Genomic DNA, 23,301 nt, shown 5'->3' with positions numbered 1-23,301 from the left:
TTCTCCAGAATTGACAGACCACCACACGAAATTGATAGCTGATGGTTCAAAGATGTCGTTTCTGCGCGAAGTCGACCTGGTTTGTCCTCAAGGCCTTTCTTTTGCATAGCCTAGCTTGGAAAATGAAGTGACTAAAGGTGACTAGAGATTAAGATGTAACCATCAAGAAAAGAACATGCCGTCTACAAAAAAGTTTCAGGATTAGTTGAGCCTAACAAGGAGATTAGCTTCAAATAAACTTTAATATAATGTTGATCGTTCTCGCTGTCAAGCTATTTCTGGTCTTTGTATCGAAAAGTCTAAGGATATTTGGACCTACTTCCTGATTACTTAAATCTTATCCTGGGCAACAGCAAATGGCTGATGAAGATAATGTAATATCCTAAAGAACTTAACAAGGTTGAAAATTGTAACATTGCTGGTCCTTGTGACCTTGGATCTTGTTGTCTGGTGAAAAGAACAGTTATAGTATAGAATTTCTGTTGTCATTTTCTTCTTGCATAGTAATCTCTATTAAATATGTTTCTGCACTCTGTATGAAAAACTTAATTTAAATCGGATCATTTCTAATCAGAGGCAGAACCAAAATTTTAATATAAGACCAATTCTAATTATTTTCAAAGTTCTATATTAATTTTTTGTATTTTAGAATAGTAAGCAGGAACCGGGCTCACTCTGGTCCCGGATCCGATCCGACCTATTTCTAAGAGTACTAGTTATATGCAACTTAGTAACCAGAAAAAGGCAAGATGAATAGTGCTGAGCAGAAGTCTGGTGCACAATCACAATTAACCAAATCTATATGTGTAAAAAATCTAGGAGAAAAGCAAATTAGCACCGTGTTAACTTGTAATGTAACATGATTAAGGAAAATCACAATCATGTAGGCATGCTGTCAATTACTCTTAAGCATATCACTCAGGCTGTCACCTCCCACTTATATTTCACTAACTTGTTGCTTTCAGCTAGTCAAATTTAGGAATTTGGTGAGCATCACATAATCAAAAATCAAAAGCTAATCCTTTCTTAATGCATTGTATACATAATATTGTGCTTAGTTTAAACTAGTTTAGCTAACTATAAGTAGCGAGACACTAATTGTAATGTCAAACCTAGCTAGTGAGTTTGTATGGACATAATATACAGAGCTGGAATTGTGGAGCATGATTATCCACGCCTCAAATTAGCGGAGATGAAGACCTTACAAAACATAAAACAAAGCAGAAGAGAAAGTAACATGCATAAACATATTGGTATACATAAATTTGTGCATGATCATCACAACTTAATAATTATAGCACGGTATGTAAAAACAAGAAACTTTTATAGGGTCCCAAAAACCAGTAGTCAATTAGCAGAAACCGACAACTCAAGAAAGAATAGATGGAGCAAATCACCAACTTTAAGTTTGCCTTTTGTTTTCATTTAAATGAGAGAAATTAAAATTAGATGATGATTATATTACTAGATTCTTACTTAAAAATAAATTATTAAACATAAATCAATGAATTTAAGAGCTTGAGGAAGTTCGTGAGTCCCGAAAATAATGTCGAGCTGGGGCTACTAGATGGGGTGAGATCAAATATTGGTTTTTAAACTTGTCTGGTCTCCTTGGAATACTGTCCGAGCTTTAGTGATATATTAAGATGAATGAGGTCCCCGCCAGGGATGTCATATTAAGATGAATGATGACATTAATACCATGTTTTATTAGTTTTTTTATCATGTTTAGCATTATTCTTGTTTATAATAGTGCAAATTATGAAAGTAGAGTGCAAATCTGATATATAAAAAAATCACTGAAAATAGAAATGACGGAGATGAACATGCATGATGCATCACCACCGAAATTCTTCACTCAATTATGCAGCATAGAAATAGTATAACCAGAAAAACTGACTGATTGAACTCAATCGGATTAAATTCCACAATATAAAATTTAAGAGGCAGCATCATTTGAAAGGAATTAAATCAAAACTGAGGTAGACAATTGGGGTACGTATCACAAGGCTTTATAAGAGGAGTTGTTTAAGCAAATGTGGATACTTTACTCAACCAAATAGTGGAATAATAGACACCCCCACTTGACATTACTTTGAAGCTAAATATACTTAAAGCATCAATTAGTAGGTTGATCACCCATGTGCATTTTGTTTACTTTTTCTCCTTTTCTTTCTTTCTTTTCGAGCTACTAAGTATAGCATCTATGGACATCGTTCTTTTGTTTATGAACTCATTAGCGCCCGGCATAATTGATTTCTCTACAAACTATAGTTTGTGTTGGAGTATATTTGGCAAAAATATAACTCCTTAATTACGTCCGTTTATCTTGTTATTTTGTTATATTTTAATTTGCTTGACATGTGAGGATATTAATTAAATCCCTTAAGAAACATAATATTTTCCATGTTATTTTCATGAACTATGCTTGTCGTATTTATGGATTCATTTTTCATATCTATAAAAATTTCAAAAGATAAGCTTACTTGATAAATATTGGAGATTTTGGTCAACATGATTAAGAAAAATAACTGATATATGGTATATTTGTTTTATTTAATACAAGCACAAAAGTCCCATTTCAAACTTAAATTACATGGCTGACCCAGACAAAAGATATTACAAAAATGAGATAGAAGAGAATAAAATTGTTTATGTAATACTCTCCTGGCAAAGAAATGACCGAAAAGGTGGGTACTTAATGTTCAAATGATTAAAAATAATTCATAAGTTTTAACTGAAATTTAAATACCATTCTTTTAGAATTTTGTTGATTTTGAAGAGATGTTTTAAAACATCAAATCCAGTAATTAATCTTTTCAAATTCATCATTTCAACAATTTAGAAAATAAATCCATCAATTCTTAAATATCATGATAAATCTTGAACAATTCTAGAATACTTTATGGATAATACAGTTTTCAGATAAGATTAAATAATATTCAAATATATTTTTTAAAAACTAAATACACTTAAATTTTGTAAATAGATAATCCAGATTAACTGACCATTCCTAATATATAACCAAGTCCACTAATGTGTGTTTATATAAAGAGGAACACAACAGAAGTGCTACTTTCTGCTATAGCATTTCTCTCACACTCTTGGCTCATAGTCATAACCAACCTTCTCTATAACACAATTCACATCAGTAGGTACTCTTCTATATTCTACAACTTGTGCTCTTGCATATCTCATATATATGAATCTTACTTCGTTTGCATGTTCAACTCAATAATTACCAGGTCTTATTCTTCAAATTCACATTAATACCGAAAGTTCATCGAGGTTCATCGAAATTTATCCGTTTTTCGTCTTAAAAAATAAATCTCGGTAAACCTCGATGAATATCACACATGCATAACTAGCTAGTTTATTCCTCAGATTAAAATTGTAACTTGTACGTTAGTTTTGTTTGATTACTTCTTCTGCTAGTTTTTATGTTGTTTTCATCGATTTATTTCTGTTCCCACTCTCTAATAATTTCTGTTCAACTAATCACTTTCCGATGATCCGATCTTTGCAGATACGATCAGCCAAGTGCTGATGGCTACGATGAACCCGAGTCCAGTGAAAAACTGCGCTAGACTTCAAGTATCTACAAGGAAAAAGAGCAGGAAAAGGCAATTCGAACAAATAAAGCCACAATCTCAAAACCAAAGCCAAATCGAATGGAAATCCGAAGTTCAACAACAAAACTACTCCTCCAAACTCCTACATGCTCTACAGAACATTCAACCAGGATCATCTCCTAATTCTCGCCCTGGAAAAATCGTACACGACGCAGCAGACAGAGTTCTAGCAGCCACCGCTAAAGGAAAAACCAGGTGGAGCCGAGCTATACTCACCAAACGTCTCAAGCTTAAATTTCTGAAGAAGTCTAAAAAACATAGAGTTGCGGTGACAGGATGTAGCGGGTCAACAAAGAAGCCGAATGTGAGTGTATTAAAAATGAAATCAAAAAATTTACAGGCTGTGCAGAGAAAAGGCCGAGTTCTTGGCAGGCTAGTGCCTGGTTGCAAGAAACATTCGCTTCCGGTTGTTCTAGAAGAAGCGACGGATTATATTGCCGCGTTGGAGATGCAAGTCCGTGCCATGGCTGCTCTGGCTGATTTGCTCTCGGGCTCAGGCTCAGGCTCCAGCTCTGGCTGAACTCCGACAAACCGTTAAGTGTATTAATTTTTTTTCTTTATTATTGGCTATTAGTCTGTTCATAAAAATGTCACAAAAAATTGATCATATTTTATAAGAGGTTTGTTATAGGTGCAACATCATTAGTCCTGCTTTGCTTTTATTATTCTTGGTTGATTGTATGTATGTGTGTGTATATATATATATATATTTGCCATAATATATGTATATATTACTCAATTAATAGACTGTCCATTGTTAAACGAATAATACAGCTTGTTTAATAGTTCAATCTTAACAACAAGATCATACCTTTAGCTTGATAAATCTTTTTGGACCTCTAGCATTATTCATGTCTTTACAATGCATTTTTTGTGCCTTCTATCGTAATTCGTAAATAAAATTAACACAATACTTAATTCTGGAAAACTTCAAGGAGCGGCAAATCAAAAAGTTGATAATTTTTTCTTGCCAGAAGTCTGGTGTTAACATAAGTGCATAAATTCGAAAATTAAACTGAGTATTAGAGACATACTCTGTCACGTTGATCACAGGAGCGGCAAATTGAAATGAGACGTCCTGGTTTTTTTTTACAGGAAAATGCTAGAACACCCAAATTAATATTCAGCCGCATTCTCATCCTCCAATGAGCAACACATTTCGATTATAAATTACGCTGCTTAGAATAAGTCATGTTTTGTTGATGACATTGTCAGAAAGTCACGGCTCCTGCCTACTAGCGCCCGATTCTTTAACTTATAAACAATGAACCCCCTACAGAAATGTGATATCTGGGATATTTAGTGCAATTTCTGCTGAGAATGTCTTTACTGTTGTGACAAATCTTAATACTAGATTCACTCAAGGTAACAGATCCACCCAATTGGATTTACAAAGCTATTACAAGTCTTAATGAAGGCGCCTGATTCAAATTATTAAACTGTCTTTGAGATGCATCATGTGATAAAAAGAATGTAGCGAAATGTGTTTGTAATTTGGATCTCTGGAACAAGCAGAATAGGATAGAAGTGCAAAACTCGCACAATTTCTTATGGGAGGCTAAATAATTTCCACACCCCCATGAAATGCCAGATGATAGCGTTCTCTCCTCTGCCAGATAATGATTTTTTTGCCCTCTTTTGCGACTATAAGAAACTGTAGAGAAGATGTAATGTTACCAGATGCTTTCTTTCTTGTTTTGCCTGGTTCTGCTGCATATTGCTTGCGAAAAATTTCAACAATTATAAGTTATAACAAGGTTTTAGACCTCGCTGTCATGAGTCGGGTCATGGCAATTGAGATCGAGTATAAAACACAAGATAGAGTCCGTGATCCTAGTAATAATGCTTTTAATGGTATTACTGTATTAGTGGGTGTTTGGGAATAGAACTTCCGAGCTTAAAAGCGTAGAAGCTCACTTCCTCTTTTTTGACGTCTGTTTGGCAAATGGTTTGAAGCACTCAATAAAAATAAAAAAAAGTCCAGAAAAAAAAAAAGCTACGAAACCTAGCTTTTTTTGGGCCTCAGCTTCAGCTTCTTTCTAACACATAACGAACTCAGCTAGATATGTCTTTGAGCGGCCTACTTGTTCAGCTATTTCGGCTTCGGAGAGAGTCTTTTTGGTTTTTTATGTATGCTTGTGGTATTTGATCTTTCTCTAGCTTCAGCTCATATAATCAAACATATGCCTTACTACAATACACTTCCAGCCGGTCCAAGTAACCATTTCCTGTTGACACTTGTGCTACTGATCATACTAAAAATTCTTTCAGCTTCGTACAATATTCTGTTCATGTGTTTTCATCAATCCGTTTCTTATGTTCAAGTTGCTCCAACAACACAAGGGACCTCCTGTCTTATCTTTAACCTTAACTTTGGATGCAGTGTTGTGTGTTCCTTCGTTTCAGTTCCACTCTTGATTCAACTCAACAAAGTGGCCGAGAACTCTAACTGTTGTGCTCTCTTCTCTATTAACCCTTGTTTGTTTGAGGATCACTGGTTAAAAATGAATGGGACTTGTAGCATTCATCAGAATCTCTAGGAGTAAGATGTGCCTCTAATTCTCAAATTGTTTGGTACTTGTCCAGCAAGCTAATTGCATTTACGACATTTTAATTTGCATTGACAACATTCCAGCTAGGACATGTTCCACTTAAGTTTTTCATAACATTTTTCGTAACATATTACTCCAAAGCCAATACTTTTGCGCCAAAGTTAAAATTATGCTCCCTCCGTCCCAAAATAGTTACCACATTTGATTTTGTGCCGATCAAATTGACTAAAGTTTGACTGAGATTTATTAATATTTTATCAATTGACAAAATAAAAAAAAATATGCCATCGGAAATACTTTTAATCTACTTTAAGATGTAATTTTCAGTTTTTTGAAATAACGAGTGATTGCTTATAATCTTCGGTCAAAACTTAGTCAATTTGACCAACAAAAATAGAAATGTGACAACTATTTTGTAACGGAAGGAGTAGCATTTTCGAGATAGCGAGTAGTCAACCTAAAATTAGGTTCTGACCCGAATAGTATAGGAACCGGAAATCTCGTGTGAATTAGCAAAGACTGCTTTGCAAGGATAAATATCTCTAGCTAACCGATGACAAAGTAACGTGATAAAACAAGAAAAAGGACTGCTTATTCACTGTGTACCATGACTAGAGTAAGAGAGGAGAAGAGGTGCGTTATCTTGATAAGTAAAAGGCAATTTACGTTGAAAAATTTCTAAAAATATATTATAGGAGTGTTTGGCCACCACGTATAAATTCAACTTTTGGATTTATAAGTTAAAAACAATTATAAGTCAAGAAGTACTAAAAAAAATGTGAGAATGTTATATTTTCTTTCATGACTTCTACTTATTTCTCCGACCGAGATTTTGATAACTTATTAGTTTTAACTCACTTAAACAGCTTTTACAAATTTCCGTTTCATATGTTAACGAGAGATTTGTTCTGAAATATGCTCCAGCTTTTGCATTTCTTTTACACTGTAGTAAATTGACTTGTGCTGTGAGCCTATGAATTCAAGTCAAGAGAAGCTTCGAGTTTGTTTTGTGATATATCATAGAGTATATGCCAGTGAGAAGTCGTATATGAATTCAAAAAACTCACTGTTGACTAATGACTATCTTCAAACACAAGTCTCAATCTCGTTTTCGTTTAAAATGTTTTAAAGGGAAAAACTGAAAAAAACAAACGGCGGATTAAATAAAAGTGGCACTTTCATTTTATTGATTTGCTAAAACGCGGTATTGCTTTTACGCGGATTATACGTATACATAACACACGCTCACGCCTATAGTTCTATGCGTATAATAATTATGAAGTTCGAATAATCAGTTTCATATAAAATATTTCTTCGTAATTTCAGTAGTGTTTGATCTCAAAGCTAGACAATAGAGCATGGGAACGAGTGAACGACTGACCATTCTTGTACAACAAGGAACAAATTCTATAGGCGTATTAATTTTGAAAGAAAAACAAATTATGATGGTGTTTGTTTACCACTTAAAAGCCCAACTTCTGAGTTTATAAGTTAAATGCATTTATTCATACTATTTTTGTAAAAAGTCATGCTTATAAAAATATAGGAATGCTAATTTTTATTTTAGGACTTCTACTTCTTTCTCAAACACTTTAATCACTTATAAGTCTTAACTTACTTCTAAGTTTACTTTCATCTTTATTTAAAACAAAAATCATTTATTTTAAACTCACCCACGTGTAAATAATATAAAAAGGCATAAGCACAATTTAACATAAAGTGAGATCAGTCCATGCACGCTTTTGTCAAGTGAAAGCGGAGTGTGTTCACATAGTAAAGCCGTAAAGGTTTGAGGTCAAGAAAGACGCGTAAATATTAAACTCTGTCTCAAACTACACGACTCGGTCTTTGCCACCTACTGTAGTCGGTGCACAACTATGCACATCAACTTTGTTAAATCGCACTTGAAAATTTTGAATCTTCTGAACAACCGGAAATTCGGATAAATTTTATATAAATATTTTGGAATATGTTAAAAGTCGTTGCTGCATATGAATAACTTTGTCTTTTGAAAATTTCAAATACAAACACTATAAGACCGTTTGAGTGACTTTAAAATAATTGCTTCTTGTTTAAAATAGAAAAATGAAATAAAAGTTAAAAGCAAATTAAGACTTATAAGTGATTAAAGTGTTTGGGAAATAAATAGAAGGCATGAAACAAAACTAGTATTTTTAGCTTTTTATAAGTATTTTTTGTCTTTTTACTCAAACGATACGAATAAATGCTTATAACTTATAAATACAGATGTCGGGTTTTTAAGTGGTAGCCAAACACCCCTAAATAGAAAAACATGAAAAAATAAAAGAGAATTAAACTCACAGAATTGAGAGAGACGGAAATATGAGTATATTTTAATCATTTAAATTACATCATTAAAAGAAAAAAGATTAGGGGTAACTTTTGCGACATTTGAATATTAGTTTAATAAATTATCCTATTATATATTCAAAAACAATTAAATTGTGTTGTGACATCATCAATAATATATTATAATAAACTATTAATTTGTGCATATATAAAATAATTTTTAACTACTAAAAATCAGCTCTGCCCCGGTTTGAATCAAGGTTGATAAATTTTAACTCAGTTTTGACTTAAATCTGGATCAGTCAGTGCTTCACATTCGTAGTCAATAAGCTAAACTCCCCTCAAACAGCTTATCTGGGTCCCACCCTCATGTTGTTGACACATGTCCACCGGGATTTGCCGGTCAATAAATTGAGTGGGAAACCCCTCTAGCCAACCTGTTATCCAAGACCAAAATACAATAATTTTATTCCTTTCCCATCTCAATATTTCACTCCTTATGAACCACACCCCATCACACAACACTCTCTTCTCTTCTCCCGTAAGCTAACTCGCAAAATATAATCACAGAAGTGAAATTTCTAATTTCTAATTTCTAATTTTTTGATTTTACAATGAAAAACTCATCGGCATTTTTCGATGATTCGGGGTTTTCTTTCGCGAGCCTTTCGGATGGTGAGAAGAGGCTGTTAGACATGTTGGGTAGTGAAGACATGTTGAATCAGCCTAGTTCTATATATGATCTGATTCAGGTTCCTTCAGTGCAAGAACCACAACAGCCAGTTGAAACATCCGAGGTTGTTAACGATGCAGAGACACCCAACTCCTCGTCTATTTGTACTTCATCCAATGATGCTGTCAAAGATGATCAGCAGAGCAAAAGAAGCACTCAGGGTGGCAAGCCCAAAAAAATGTAAGAATTTCTTCAAACAGAATGTAACAGTGTTGCATGAGATACGAAGGAAAATTCGGAATTTCTCGATGATGTATACCCCCATTCAATTTCATACCGTTTTTTTCTCGACGTTATTAATTTATATTGTACTTCCTCCATCCCACCAGATTTTTTACAGTTTCCTTATTTGGCTGTCGCACCCATTTTCTTACATTACAAAATTTTTCTAAAATAGTTAATGGGTCCCACTAATTTCTTTTTCACATTATTTTTACTCCATTATCTTTCTTTTATATATTAAAAATCAGAATGTCCGCAACTTCACCCATTTTTTTTTCCACTATTTTATACATATTTCTTAACCTCTGTAGCCCAAATCCAATCTAAAGAATTGAGCGGAACGGAGGGAGTATTTGGTATTGTAGTTGCATGATCTGGTCACAGCTGTTATTGTTTAATAATGTTTTGTAGTAGTAGTGAAATAGTACTGAGACAAATTGTTTAGTAGGTAATTTTGACTAATTATTTGGAGTTTTCAGGCTAAAGGCGGAGAAGAAGATCGCAAAGAAGCAAAGGGAGCCGCGTGTCGCGTTTATGACAAGGACTGATATTGATCATTTGGATGACGGGTATAGATGGAGGAAATATGGCCAAAAAGCGGTGAAAAATAGTCCTTTTCCAAGGTATTTTACTCACTATAATCCATAGATCTATGCATTTTTATCTATTAAAGTATATGTTAAAGTAATGTGGATTATTTATTTATATTTTATATTTACTAAATATATATGGAGCATTTCAAAATTGGGGATTGATATATCTATAGAGAAATGATTTTATCATGAAATCTATTATGGACAAGTGAGTCGAATTAATTAACCATGTGAAGTTCGATATTTATTCATTTCATTATATGTCTGAATTAGTCATGAGAAGTTTTATATTTCCATTTCATTATAATAATTGAGTCAAGTTCAAATTATTTGGATACTTTATTTTCAAATTTGAAATTACAAGTCCAAAGATTAACTAGGCTCGTTGATTTTTTCTAAAAAAAACATGTCCAATCAATCAAGCCAAAAGTCTTTTTTAGTAATTGAGTCGAACTTCCAATTATACTGGTAAAAGGGTTAATATTCGAGTGAGTCATTAAAGTGGGCTAAAATTATCAAGTTGGTCACCGAACTCAAAACGATCTTAAATTGGTCACTCAAGTCAGTTATATGTATCTGTAAATATGAGTTGAAGGAGTAAGTATATTATTTATAGAGGTTTACACATTATTCTTGAATGTATAAGATTATGACTTCTAGTATTTATGGTATAATATATTTAGATTTTATGAAGTTATTTACTATATATTTTTAATTAAAACAAAAAAAATAACTATATAATTAAAAATAAATAGTAAATCAATTTGATAAAATCTAAATATATTTTCATAAATACTAGAAGTCATAACCTTGTATTTAGTTGTGGTAACATTCAAAAATAATGTGTAAACCTCTATAAATAATATCTTTACTCCTTGAATTCATATTTACAGATACATATAACTGACTTGAGTGACCAATTTGAGATCGTTTTGAGTTCGGTGACTAACTTGATATATCGAGTTCACTTTGATGACTCACTTGATTATTAATCCACTGGTAAAATCTGAGATATATTTAATATGGTTTTTCTATTGTGTGCTCATGAACACGTACTAAGCACTAAAATTAATGAATTTGGAGAGTTTTGATTGGATTAGCCTCTCTAATAATGATGGACCTCCTGCATTTAGGTACTGTTTGGGGTTGCTGTTGCAGACAGCAACAACAGCTTTTTGCTGAAAAGCAGGTGAAAAACTGTTTGGTAAATTTAAAAGCAGTTTTTCCGAACAGCAGCTTTTAGCTGAAAAGCTGCTGTTAGAAAAAGTAAGTCCTACGATGCTTTTGGAAAAAGTTGTTTTTCCGCTTTTGCAGAATGCTATTATAGAATTTCATTATAAAATGTCACCAAAATCATTTTTTTTTATATTATAACTCAAAATAAGTAAATATCAAAAAAATTACCAAACAGTTATTTGATTTCTACAACAACACTTATTTTACCAGCACTTTTTCTGACAGCACAGCTATTTTTAACAGCAGTCCCAAACAGACCCTTACAAGCACCACGCCAATCAAAATTTTTCAAATTTATGGATTTTAATGCTTAGCATTTATACACCAGACAAACCCTACTTGATACTCCCTCCATCCCATTTTAAGTGTCCACTTTGCCAAAAAAAAAATTCCCAAAATATGTGTCATACTCTTTAACCCATGCAATTTTTTACTAGTTCCAATATAGTATTAAATACAACCAACTAATTCCAATATGAATAAATGTCAAATTCACACTAGGATTGGTGCAACGTAATTAATATTTATAAAAACCAAGGTGAATAGGTGTGTGAAGATAATAATAAAAGCATTACATTAATTGTTTCTTAAGATGTGTGAAATTTGCAAAGTGGACACTTAAAATGGGATGGAGGGAGTATATATGTTTGGTATAGTAAGAATTTCAGTAATATACTTAATGCTATGTTGCATCGATCAAGCCAAAAGTTTTGAAATTCTAATCTGAATACGAGCCGTGCGTTCTTTTAAAAATTGAACATCAACTACCAGTTAATTTTGAAATCGAGTTCAAACAGGCCGGAGTAGACTGATGACCACACTAGATATGAACACGCGGTGATGGTTGTTAGATTAAACGAGTGTAATTTTAAATTTATAACAAAATATTCTGGAATTATTTTTATGTTTCAAGAAAACAACTAATCTTTTTTAGAAAAATTGGTTGTTAGCCACCTTTTTGATATATTAAAATAATATATTGTCATTATATTACAACTTCTATAATTTCTGATACTAAAATACAAAAAGTAATAAAACCAGACCATTGCTCTGCAATTTACTCTCTTTTATATACAGTACAATTACATATTTTCACTCTTGCATGCACTGTATTAATATTTCACCTCATATGTTCCAGTAATTAATTTCAATTACAATTTTAATCTTGTATAATTAACTTGACGTACAATTTTAATCTTGTATGGTAATTAACTTGTTCAGGAGCTACTATCGTTGCACCAGTACAACCTGCGGTGTCCTGAAGAGGGTTGAAAGATCATCAACTGACCCTTCAATTGTTGTCACCACATATGAAGGCAACCACAACCATTTATGCCCGGTAGCACACCCCGGTGCCATGGGAATCTCACCCGAACCTTACTCTCTCCGCGGTGATGCTTTGAGCACTCAGCAAAGACTCCAGCAGCAGAGCATTCAGCATCTACTCCAGCTGCAGCAACAACCCTATACAATTAGTCCAGCATCTTTTTCGAACTCGAGAGCTACTAGTTACAGTCCTTTAGATGCTCCTACTCATGTTCTTGAAGAAAATGAATTGTCTTTTTCTCCTTCGTCATTGTTTAGAGATCAGGGGCTTCTGCAAGACATGGTGTCATCCCAAATGCAATCAGAGAAGAAGTAGAAAACTGAGCCAAAATTTAGTTCCCTTGATTTTTGTAACTGGTATGCTATTAGTTCTGATTAGATACTGATATAATCTTAGTTCGCATTAATTAGAAAAGGATCTCGTCGTTTGAGCTCTTTTGTTATTTGATTTGTTAGCAATAACGTTATAAAATTTTTCAATTCATGAATTAATTAGAATGAAAATAGGGAGGTAAAATACTATATATAATACTCCCTCCGTCTCAATTTATAGGTCCATTTTGGAATAAACACGCATATTAAGAAAAAAGTTGGTTAGATAGAATCTTATCCCATGTATCATTAATTAGTGCATTGATAAATGAGAATATAGTCGAGTTTCAAAAAAATCACAATAAATATAGGGATTTAGTGCATTAAGAAATGAGAATAGTGTTGAGTTTCAAAAAAGTCACAATTAATATGTAGATAAATTTGTATTGAAAGAAGAGAGGGACAAGTATTTTGGGACAAATTTTTTTTCCAAAGTGGACCTATAAATTGAGACGGAGGGAGTATAATATGAAAGTATAAGAATATCGATCATTCTCATCCCATCAAGCAAAGTAAAAGCATACTACAGTATATTACTCCCTCCGTCCCACGAGATTCTTTACAGTTACCTCTTTTGGACGTCCCATCCATTTCTTTACATTACAAAACTTTCCCAAAATAGTTATTCCCAAAATAGTTAATGAGTCCCACCACTTTATCACTTTTCCTTCCTTTTCACATTACTTTTACTCCACTATCTCTCTTTTATATATTAAAAATCGATGGGTCCCACCACTTCACCCACTTTTCTTCCTATTTTTCACTACTTTATACATATTTCTTAACCTCCGTGCCCAAACCCAATGTAAACAATTGGATGGGACGGAGGGAGTAGTTATCTACTTAGAGCAAGTCCAACAGTGTCCTAGTTCAAGCCCTAAATATAATATAAAAAATTATGTCCTAGTAGTTTAGGACATATTCAACTAACTTCAACTCCAACAATGTGCCTTATTTTCTCTATATGTTTAATATTTTATTATTAAAAGTTCACTTTTATCATTAAAACATAATATAAAGTAAAGAGAGAAGGAGAGTGTTGATAAGAATTTATTATAAAATATGAGATAGGGCAAGGAGAGAGAGTGCCCCAAAAATAGGGCTTGAAGGAGTTGTCCTAGTGATATAAGGCATCACTAGGACATTGTTGGAGCAGCCTTTTTTATCAAATGCCCTAAATTTTAAGTTAGGACATCAATTTGAGGCACTCTTGGACTTGCTCTTAGATACTAATTACAAGTCATAATTACTTCACATTGATATAATATTATTTGTTATGAACATAAAATTTATATATTCATTTTTGAACACCTTCCAAAAAATTTTAATATTTAAAATTTTCTGCAAATAGCTCGTAATATATCTTGATTTACACGTGCACATAAATTGGAATTGAGACCGCATAATCTCAATCATAAATCAAGATAGCTCACAATCATATACGTACATCAGAGTAGTTTGATTTTTTTTTTTGTTGGACAATATAGACTCATAAATCAAGATCGCTTTTAAGACGCGCACTTCTGTGACAAGTTGAACTGTTCTTCCTAGTATCATTGTAACAATTGCTTGTATGGACTATGTGTTAGAAAATGGAAAAGTTTGAGTCATATTTTATATATGTTCTTGATGTAATTTCCGGAAACTAATAGTTGGAGGTTGTTCCTTGCTATGAGGACTTAAACTTTCGTATTTGGATCTAAGATATTTTCTTAGTGAAATCCATAAATATATTGAGGCAAAGTTGCTCAGTTGAAATGGGTTATGTGGTTTTAGTCCCACATTGATTTTGTAAAAGAAAATTATGGAGTTTATATAGCATCTTGTATTAGTGTGTTTACAACTACTAATACAAGTGGAATGCTTGTGTGGCCTAGTGCTAGTAAAAACTTCTGTATCTTTTACAAGTTTATTTATATTGATTATTTTATTATTAATATTAAATATATTGAGTCGGGATTATTTTAAATAATTAGACTCTGAATATATTATATAATATTAATATTAAGTAATCTGAACAATATAAATAATGAACAAAACCTGTTTTGTTTTGTTTTACTATTTTGTGACTTGATCCCACATCGAGTAAAATAGTAAGAGAGCAACTACTTGTCCCTATATAAAGAGAAGTACACTTGAGATTTTTTTAAGGGAGAATTCTCTTAGTGCCTATCTTGCAAACGTGAATTAGTTGCAAAGATTTTTTTTGGGCAAATTGAGAATTTTCTAAGTAGGATCTCTAAGTGCCTATCTTGCAAACGTATATGAGTTGCATAGATTTTTTGGGCGAATTGAGGTGCTAGTCGTTGTTGATCGTTTCCGTGTCTGTGAGCGGTTCGGTCTGTGCTGTTTTATCCTGGGAGCGATATTGCGACACCCATCACAGCGGACTGGGGCAATAATCACTTCAAGAACAGCCTAGTCTTCATCGAAGGGCTAGGTGACTCAGCTGTTCAGTGCTCTTTTTCGAGCGACGGTCTAAGGGCTAGGTGACTTAGCTGTTCAGTGCTCTTTTTCGAGCGTCGGTGTAAGGTACGCCTTTCCTGTCTTTTCTTGTTATTTATCAGTCGCTGATTAATTGTGTATATGATCTTCGTGCATGCTATATAGTTGTGATTTTGTTTGCCTGTTCTTGCTTATATAATATAACTGCTCTATACATTGTTGCTGTGATATTCACTGTTATTTTTTTTCCAACAATCTTGAAGTGATTAATGGTTATATTGCGTAGTAAGCAAGATGGTTAACGAAATTGGTGATTCGGTTGTTGGTGCTACTGGTTCTGGGTCTGGTGTTACTGGTAACATCGACTGGACTACGTATCGTTTCCCACAGCCTATCGATTTATCGGGTATTCCCGATAAATTTGGTGGGGGAGTTTCCTTTTCTCGCTGGCAGAAAAAGATGAAACTGTGGCTTACGGTTAAGGGTCTGTGGCCGGTGTTACAGTATGAGAAACCAGTTGTGGCCTATGCTATGTGGGAGGAAAAGGATGGGGTGGCTAGGGCTGCTATACTAGCAGCCTTAACGAACACTCTGTTCGATGTTTATTCATCTGACTCCTACACTGCTAAGACCTTGTGGGAGAAACTTGATCAGACATACAATACTGACTCGCAAGGGTTGGAAAAGTATTCTGTGGCTAAGTTCCTGGACTTCAAACTGGTGGATACAAAATCAATGACTGAGCAGGTGCATGAGTTCGAGACGTTGGTGCATGCTTTGAAGGAGTCCGGAATGGACCTTCCTGAAAAGTTTTTGGTTATGTCTGTGATTGAAAAACTCCCTAAGTCTTGGGAAGAGTTTGCACTCTCCCTGAAAAGGCAGAAGGGAGAGATCACTTGGACTAACCTGATGCTGGACATCTCTGTGCAAGAGCAGCACAAGTCCAAACAGGGACATGTGATGCCAACTGAATCTGGTAGCTCGAAGGTCAATGTAGTGACTGTGGGACAGAAAAGAAAGTCTATCGCTAAGAAGGTGAACACTAAGCCCAAAACTGACAAGGGCAAGGCTAAGAAATCAAAGGCCAACAAACCATGTTGGTCTTGTGGACAGGTTGGTCATTGGAGTAAGGACTGTCCTGTAAAGAAAGCAAAGAAAGCTGAGGTGGTAGCACAAGCAAATATTGTGCTTGGAACCACTGATGGGCCTGTGCTTAACATGGTTGTTGGTGAGGCTGTTGCTTCTGAAACCAATGACTGGTATGTTAAGTACAACCCTGAACTATTTTCCACTTATCTGTCTAATGAGTGGTTGATTGATACGGGAGCTAATGTGCACATTTGTGCTGATATTACTCTGTTTGTATCTTATCAACAGGCTCATGGGATGACAGTGACGATGGAAAATGCTAGTGCGGCTCAAGTTCGTGGAATAGGAAACGTGGACCTGAAGTTTGCTTCAGGGCGTGTTCTATCCCTTACTAGAGTGCATCATGTTCCCGAGATTCGTAGAAATATTATTAGTGGAAGTTGTTTAGTTAAAAATGGCTTTGAACTTTCTTTAAAGTGTAATAAAGTAGTTATTACTCAGACTGGTGTGTTTTTTGGCAAGGGCTACTTGTCAGACGGCTTGTTTTTAATAAATGTGGAGCCTGTTTCAGGCGGTTTTATTAATGATATTGATTCTCCTTCTGTTAATAATATTGACTCATCCGATTTGTGGCATTCTAGGCTTGGTCATTTAAATTTTGGTGCTCTAAAGAATATGATGAACTTAGAGTTGATTCCAAAGCATGCCATTGATAAGAAAACTAAATGTCAAGTATGTGTGACAGCTAAACTAACAAGAAAACCTTTTCATAGTGTGGTTAGGGATTCTGACTTGTTAGATTTAGTGCACTCGGACATATGTGAATTTGGTGGTGTGTTGACTAAGGAACACTGTAGATATTTCATTACCTTTATAGATGATTGTAGTAGATATTGTTATGTTTATTTGCTTAAACATAAAGATGAAGCACTTGTAAAATTCATTAGATTTAAAACCGAAGTTGAAACACAAACTGGAAAAGTACTTAAACATTTGAGATCTGATAGAGGTGGTGAATATACGGGAAACACCTTTAATGAATTTTGCAAGAGCAATGGTATAATTCATGAGGTGACTCCACCATATACACGTGAGTCTAATGGGGTGGCAGAACGAAAGAACAGAACTTTTAAAGATATGATTAACAGTATGTTGATTAATTCGGGGTTGCCTAAGTACATGTGGGGGGAGGCTCTGAATACGGCTTGCCATATTCTGAATAGAGTCCCTCTGAAACATATGGACAAGACACCTTACGAATTATGGAAAGGCAAGAAAACTAGTCTAAAGTATCTTCGTGTGTGGGGGTGCCTTGCTAAGGTACTTGTCCCTGAACAGAAGAGAAAGAAACTAGGGCCGAAAACTGTTAATTGTATCTTTCTGGGCTATCTCGAAACCACTACAGCTATGAGATTTTTAGTATTAAAATCTGACATAGATGGTATAGTGGCAAACACGATAGTTGAGTTTCGTGATGCAACATTCTTTGAGGATGTGTTCCCTATGAAGACTGGTATACCTCAAAGTTCTTCTAATGATGATCCTACTCACACATCTAGTTCTATTCCCAATCATGTAGAAAAGATGACAAATGTGGGGGCAGATCCTGCTTGTAGCTCTACTCCTAATGAAGTAGAGTAACCTAGAAGGAGTAAGCGTGCAAAGGTAGTTAAGGATTTTGGAAGTGATTTTGTCACTTACAATGTCGAGGACGAACCTTTAACTTTCCGACAAGCTATGGATTCTTCGGAGTCTAGGCATTGGAAAGGCGCTGTGAAGAGTGAAATTGACTCTATTGTTTCTAACGGAACATGGGAGTTGGTTGACCTCCCTCGTGGGTGTACTACTATAGGATGTAAGTGGGTCTTCAAAAGGAAGATGAAACCAGATGGCTCAATAGATAAGTATAAGGCTAGATTGGTAGCTAAGGGTTTTAAGCAAAGAGAAGGTATTGACTACTTTGATACATACTCTCTTGTTGCAAGATTGACAACAATCCGAATGCTTGTCGCATTGGCTTCCGTACATGGTCTTATCATCCATCAAATGGATGTAAAGACAGCTTTTCTTCATGGTGATCTTGAAGAAGAGATTTATATGGATCAGCCTGAGGGATTTGTTGCATCTGGCAATGAGAGGAAAGTATGTAAGTTAGTCAAGACTGTCTATGGCCTGAAACAAGCACCTAGAGACTGGCACAAGAAGTTTGATGACACTGTCTTGACTTCGGATTTTATAGTTAATGATAATGACAAGTGTGTCTACTATAAGGTTAAAAGAAGTGAACATATTGTGTTGTGCTTGTATGTGGATGATATACTACTGTTTGGAACCAATATTGAGATTATTAACGAGACAAAGAATTTCTTGAAGGCGCACTTTGAAATGAAGGATATGGATGAGGCGAGTGTGATTCTTGGACTCAAGTTGACTCAGTCAACTGAGGGAATAACCTTGTCACAATCTCATTATATAGAGAAATCTATTCTTGAGAAGTATGGTTATTCAAATTGTAGAATTGCTAGTACACCATATGATCCTAAAGTTGCTCTTATCAAGAATGCTTCAGGTGTACCTGTGTCTCAGTTAAGATATTCTCAGATTATTGGAAGTTTGCAATATCTTGCTAATGGTACTAGACCAGATATATCATATTCTGTGTCTAAGTTAGCAAGATATACAAGCTGTCCAAACAGAACTCATTGGGATGCTCTAGATAGAGTACTTAGATATCTGAAAGGCACCATATATCTTGGGTTGCACTACAGGAGATATCCGAGTGTGCTTGAGGGATATAGTGATGCAAGTTGGATAGCTAAGAAGTCTGGTTCCAATGGAGTGACTGGATATCTGTTTACCCTTGCGGGTGGAGCAGTATCCTGGAAGTCGACTAGACAGACTATAGTAACTCGGTCTACGTTTGAGGCCGAGTTGTGTGCATTGGATGCCACGGGTATGGAGGCTGAATGGTTACATGGACTCATGTCTGTGTTACCTGTAGTAAGTCGTCCGCTACCGGCAATTTCTGTTCATTGTGATAGCCGTACAACTATCGACAAGATCAGAAGTGTCAAGTATAATGCTAAAACAAAGAGACACATCCAAGTTAGACTTAAGTCTATAAGGGGTTTGGTGTCTGATCGGACTATTGCTATTGAGTTCATTGGAACTCAAGATAACATAGCTGATCCACTGACTAAAGGGCTTGAGCATGCTGTTGTCCTTAAGTCAAGGTTGGGGATGGGACTGATAACCCATCATGATTCATCTACAGCGGGAACCCAATACATCTGAGAGGAGATCCCTCAAAGTGTATTCAATGTGGTAAACAAGCTGTAAGGGTGGATCGGTAGTACCTTTAACTACAATGTAGATACACATGCATCTGAGTCTATCCCCTGCAAACCTAAAAGGTACTGACACTGCAAGTATAGCAAGAGTTTTTAAAACTCTGAATGGGGTCAAGTCATTAGACGAGATGGTAGCAGTACATCTCTAGGAGATGCCCAGCTAAGCGAATGTAATTGTGTGGTCTCAATTAGAGGAAAGGGTTATTCCTTGAAGCATTCGACGAACAGGATCGAGACACGACCATTAATGTCTCAAAGCCGTAGATTGGCACCATAGCCTTTGACTTGTCGTCGTCTATGGAGTGTGGTTACACCCAATGGATAAAGATTCAAGGTGAAACATTCCATCTATATCCAGTAGCCATCGAAGTAGAGGACTTAGGAGGGTTCAAACCCGGAAGGGTACCGACTCTGAAAAAACAAGTCATGATGAAATCTGATATGCAATTCTATTATGGATTTGTGGGGGATTGTTAGAAAATGGAAAAGTTTGAGTCATATTTTATATATGTTCTTGATGTAATTTCCGGAAACTAATAGTTGGAGGTTGTTCCTTGCTATGAGGACTTAAACTTTCGTATTTGGATCTAAGATATTTTCTTAGTGAAATCCATAAATATATTGAGGCAAAGTTGCTCAGTTGAAATGGGTTATGTGGTTTTAGTCCCACATTGATTTTGTAAAAGAAAATTATGGAGTTTATATAGCATCTTGTATTAGTGTGTTTACAACTACTAATACAAGTGGAATGCTTGTGTGGCCTAGTGCTAGTAAAAACTTCTGTATCTTTTACAAGTTTATTTATATTGATTATTTTATTATTAATATTAAATATATTGAGTCGGGATTATTTTAAATAATTAGACTCTGAATATATTATATAATATTAATATTAAGTAATCTGAACAATATAAATAATGAACAAAACCTGTTTTGTTTTGTTTTACTATTTTGTGACTTGATCCCACATCGAGTAAAATAGTAAGAGAGCAACTACTTGTCCCTATATAAAGAGAAGTACACTTGAGATTTTTTTAAGGGAGAATTCTCTTAGTGCCTATCTTGCAAACGTGAATTAGTTGCAAAGATTTTTTTTGGGCAAATTGAGAATTTTCTAAGTAGGATCTCTAAGTGCCTATCTTGCAAACGTATATGAGTTGCATAGATTTTTTGGGCGAATTGAGGTGCTAGTCGTTGTTGATCGTTTCCGTGTCTGTGAGCGGTTCGGTCTGTGCTGTTTTATCCTGGGAGCGATATTGCGACACCCATCACAGCGGACTGGGGCAATAATCACTTCAAGAACAGCCTAGTCTTCATCGAAGGGCTAGGTGACTCAGCTGTTCAGTGCTCTTTTTCGAGCGACGGTCTAAGGGCTAGGTGACTTAGCTGTTCAGTGCTCTTTTTCGAGCGTCGGTGTAAGGTACGCCTTTCCTGTCTTTTCTTGTTATTTATCAGTCGCTGATTAATTGTGTATATGATCTTCGTGCATGCTATATAGTTGTGATTTTGTTTGCCTGTTCTTGCTTATATAATATAACTGCTCTATACATTGTTGCTGTGATATTCACTGTTATTTTTTTTCCAACACTATGGTGGTATTCAAGACTCAAGAGAAGTATTTACAGTTACATTTGCAGAAGGCAGGTAAATGCACATGGCATTTGGTAAAATTGTTGGAGCCTGCATGTCATGTATTTTGTTTTACAACTGACTGACTTATTCTAAGCCATGAATAGTTCTTCTATTAACCACTCCTTTTGGTACATTTGCAGACCCCATCTTTCTCTGAACTACCCAGAATCTTGTTCTCTATATAAGATTGTACACAGATGTTTTATTACAATACACTTGTAGACTTGTAGTTTTGTTAAAGAAGCTGTCACAATATGGCCATGCATTTGAACATATATTTATTCATGATCTTGATGAACTTCTCACTGGCATTTGCTACTAGAAACTTGACCAACTTATCTAATGAAGCTTGTGTTGGTGATGTCAGTATCGGATTAAGCTTCGGGGGGTACCAAGAGATTTGCCCCGAGGCTGAAGCCATTGTCTATTCGTGGGTTGACAAGGCAGTGGCTGATGACCCTCGAATGGCAGCTTCTTTGCTTCGTCTGCATTTTCATGACTGCATTGTTAATGCAAGTCAATCTCTTAACTTGATGTTCTTGCTTCTCTTTCACTCTTTTGATTATATATGCAGCATGACTAGTTGGAAATAATTTGTGAGTCATTTTTTGATTAATGTTGTGCAGGGATGTGATGCATCCGTGCTATTGGACGACACTCCTAACTTTGTTGGAGAAAAGACTGCAGCACCAAATGCGAACTCATTAAGAGGATTTGAGCTAATTGACGCGATAAAATCTGATATAGAATCACTGTGCCCCGGAGTTGTTTCCTGTGCTGACATTCTTACAATTGCAGCCAGAGACTCGGTTATTCTGGTATAGCTATGTTCTGTTTCATGACATAATCTAGCTTACAAGTAGTGTAACAAGTTTTTACAATGAGGTATTAGTGAGATCTTGTTTGGTTTCTTGTTGCAGTCTGGAGGGCCTGGTTGGCAAGTTGAGACTGGTAGAAAGGACAGCAGAACTGCTAGCAAAACTGCAGCAAACAACGACATTCCAGCCCCAACTTCCGATGTTCAGACACTTGTGTCCAAGTTTCAAGCTGCTGGGCTTGACCTTAACGACGTCGTCACCCTTTCTGGTATGAAAATGTTAGCTTACTTCAGTTTGCAGGTTTGGTTGTTCTTCATTGCTAAGAAGATTATATTGTTATATATGTCTGGAGCAGGAGCACACACCATGGGTAAAGCTAGGTGCACAACATTTATCTCAAGGCTAAATGGGAGTGCTGATATATCAAGTGGAATCGGTCCAGATGTTAATCTGGACTTCATTTCATCACTCCAGCAATTGTGCTTGGCAGCCGACGCAAATGCAGCTTTAGCGCAGCTTGACCTCGTCACGCCATCAACATTCGACAATCAGTACTACGTTAATTTGATTTCTGGGGAAGGTTTGCTTACGTCGGACCAAGTGCTGGTGACGGGAGATGAGCAGACACGTGAACTAGTCAGGTTATATGCGGAAGATCAAGAAATATTTTTTGAGGAATTTAGGAGATCGATGATAAGAATGGGAAGGCTACAACCAGCTGGTACTGATGGTGAAATTCGCAAAAACTGCAGGGCAGTTAACTAATTGAACCGATTAACTAGTCATGTTTAGCAAAATGGCGTTAGATGAAGGTTTCATAATGACTCAGTGATGATATTATTTAGCCAGCCAGGTAGTGTGCCGTTATGCTTCATCTCAGGCCCGTCGACAACTATTTAGATTAGTATGTTGTACTATATTTGAATAATGCGAATTTTACTAGACTATTTCCCTGTAATGCCTGAACCAAAATACAGAAATGCAGAAACAA

The 23,301-nt window shown here is 35.3% G+C and overlaps 3 protein-coding genes across 6 annotated transcripts; all 3 read left to right on the top strand.

Moving 5' to 3' along the window:
• The first annotated feature begins 3,051 nt into the window (after positions 1-3,051).
• LOC108201902 (transcription factor bHLH147-like) lies at positions 3,052-4,269 on the top strand. 4 transcript variants are annotated; one of them, XM_064083990.1, is made up of 2 exons: positions 3,052-3,151; positions 3,527-4,269. In XM_064083990.1, the coding sequence occupies exon 2, from the start codon at positions 3,547-3,549 to the stop codon at positions 4,150-4,152; it is 606 nt and encodes a 201-aa protein (XP_063940060.1). In that variant the 5' UTR covers positions 3,052-3,151; positions 3,527-3,546; the 3' UTR covers positions 4,153-4,269. The 4 variants fall into 4 exon arrangements, with proteins under 4 accessions (XP_063940060.1, XP_063940059.1, XP_063940061.1 ...); XM_064083989.1 differs by having other exon boundaries at positions 3,052-3,155; XM_064083991.1 differs by having other exon boundaries at positions 3,090-3,245.
• Positions 4,270-8,936: 4,667 nt separating this feature from the next.
• On the top strand, positions 8,937-13,092 carry LOC108200883 (probable WRKY transcription factor 48). Its single transcript, XM_017369148.2, has 3 exons — positions 8,937-9,407; positions 9,929-10,072; positions 12,500-13,092. Exons 1-3 carry the CDS (start codon positions 9,109-9,111, stop codon positions 12,918-12,920), a joined length of 864 nt encoding a protein of 287 aa, XP_017224637.1. The 5' UTR covers positions 8,937-9,108; the 3' UTR covers positions 12,921-13,092.
• Positions 13,093-21,472: 8,380 nt separating this feature from the next.
• LOC108200201 (peroxidase 40) lies at positions 21,473-23,268 on the top strand. The gene is made up of 4 exons (XM_017368268.2): positions 21,473-22,004; positions 22,119-22,310; positions 22,413-22,578; positions 22,666-23,268. The coding sequence occupies exons 1-4, from the start codon at positions 21,747-21,749 to the stop codon at positions 23,073-23,075; spliced, it is 1,026 nt and encodes a 341-aa protein (XP_017223757.1). The 5' UTR covers positions 21,473-21,746; the 3' UTR covers positions 23,076-23,268.
• Positions 23,269-23,301: the final 33 nt, after the last annotated feature.

This window comes from Daucus carota, chromosome 9, assembly GCF_001625215.2.
Source record: "Daucus carota subsp. sativus chromosome 9, DH1 v3.0, whole genome shotgun sequence".
Classification (NCBI taxonomy): domain Eukaryota; kingdom Viridiplantae; phylum Streptophyta; class Magnoliopsida; order Apiales; family Apiaceae; genus Daucus; species Daucus carota.
Note: the sequence above shows the minus strand (reverse complement) of the source record. Positions and strands in the feature narration are given on the sequence as shown.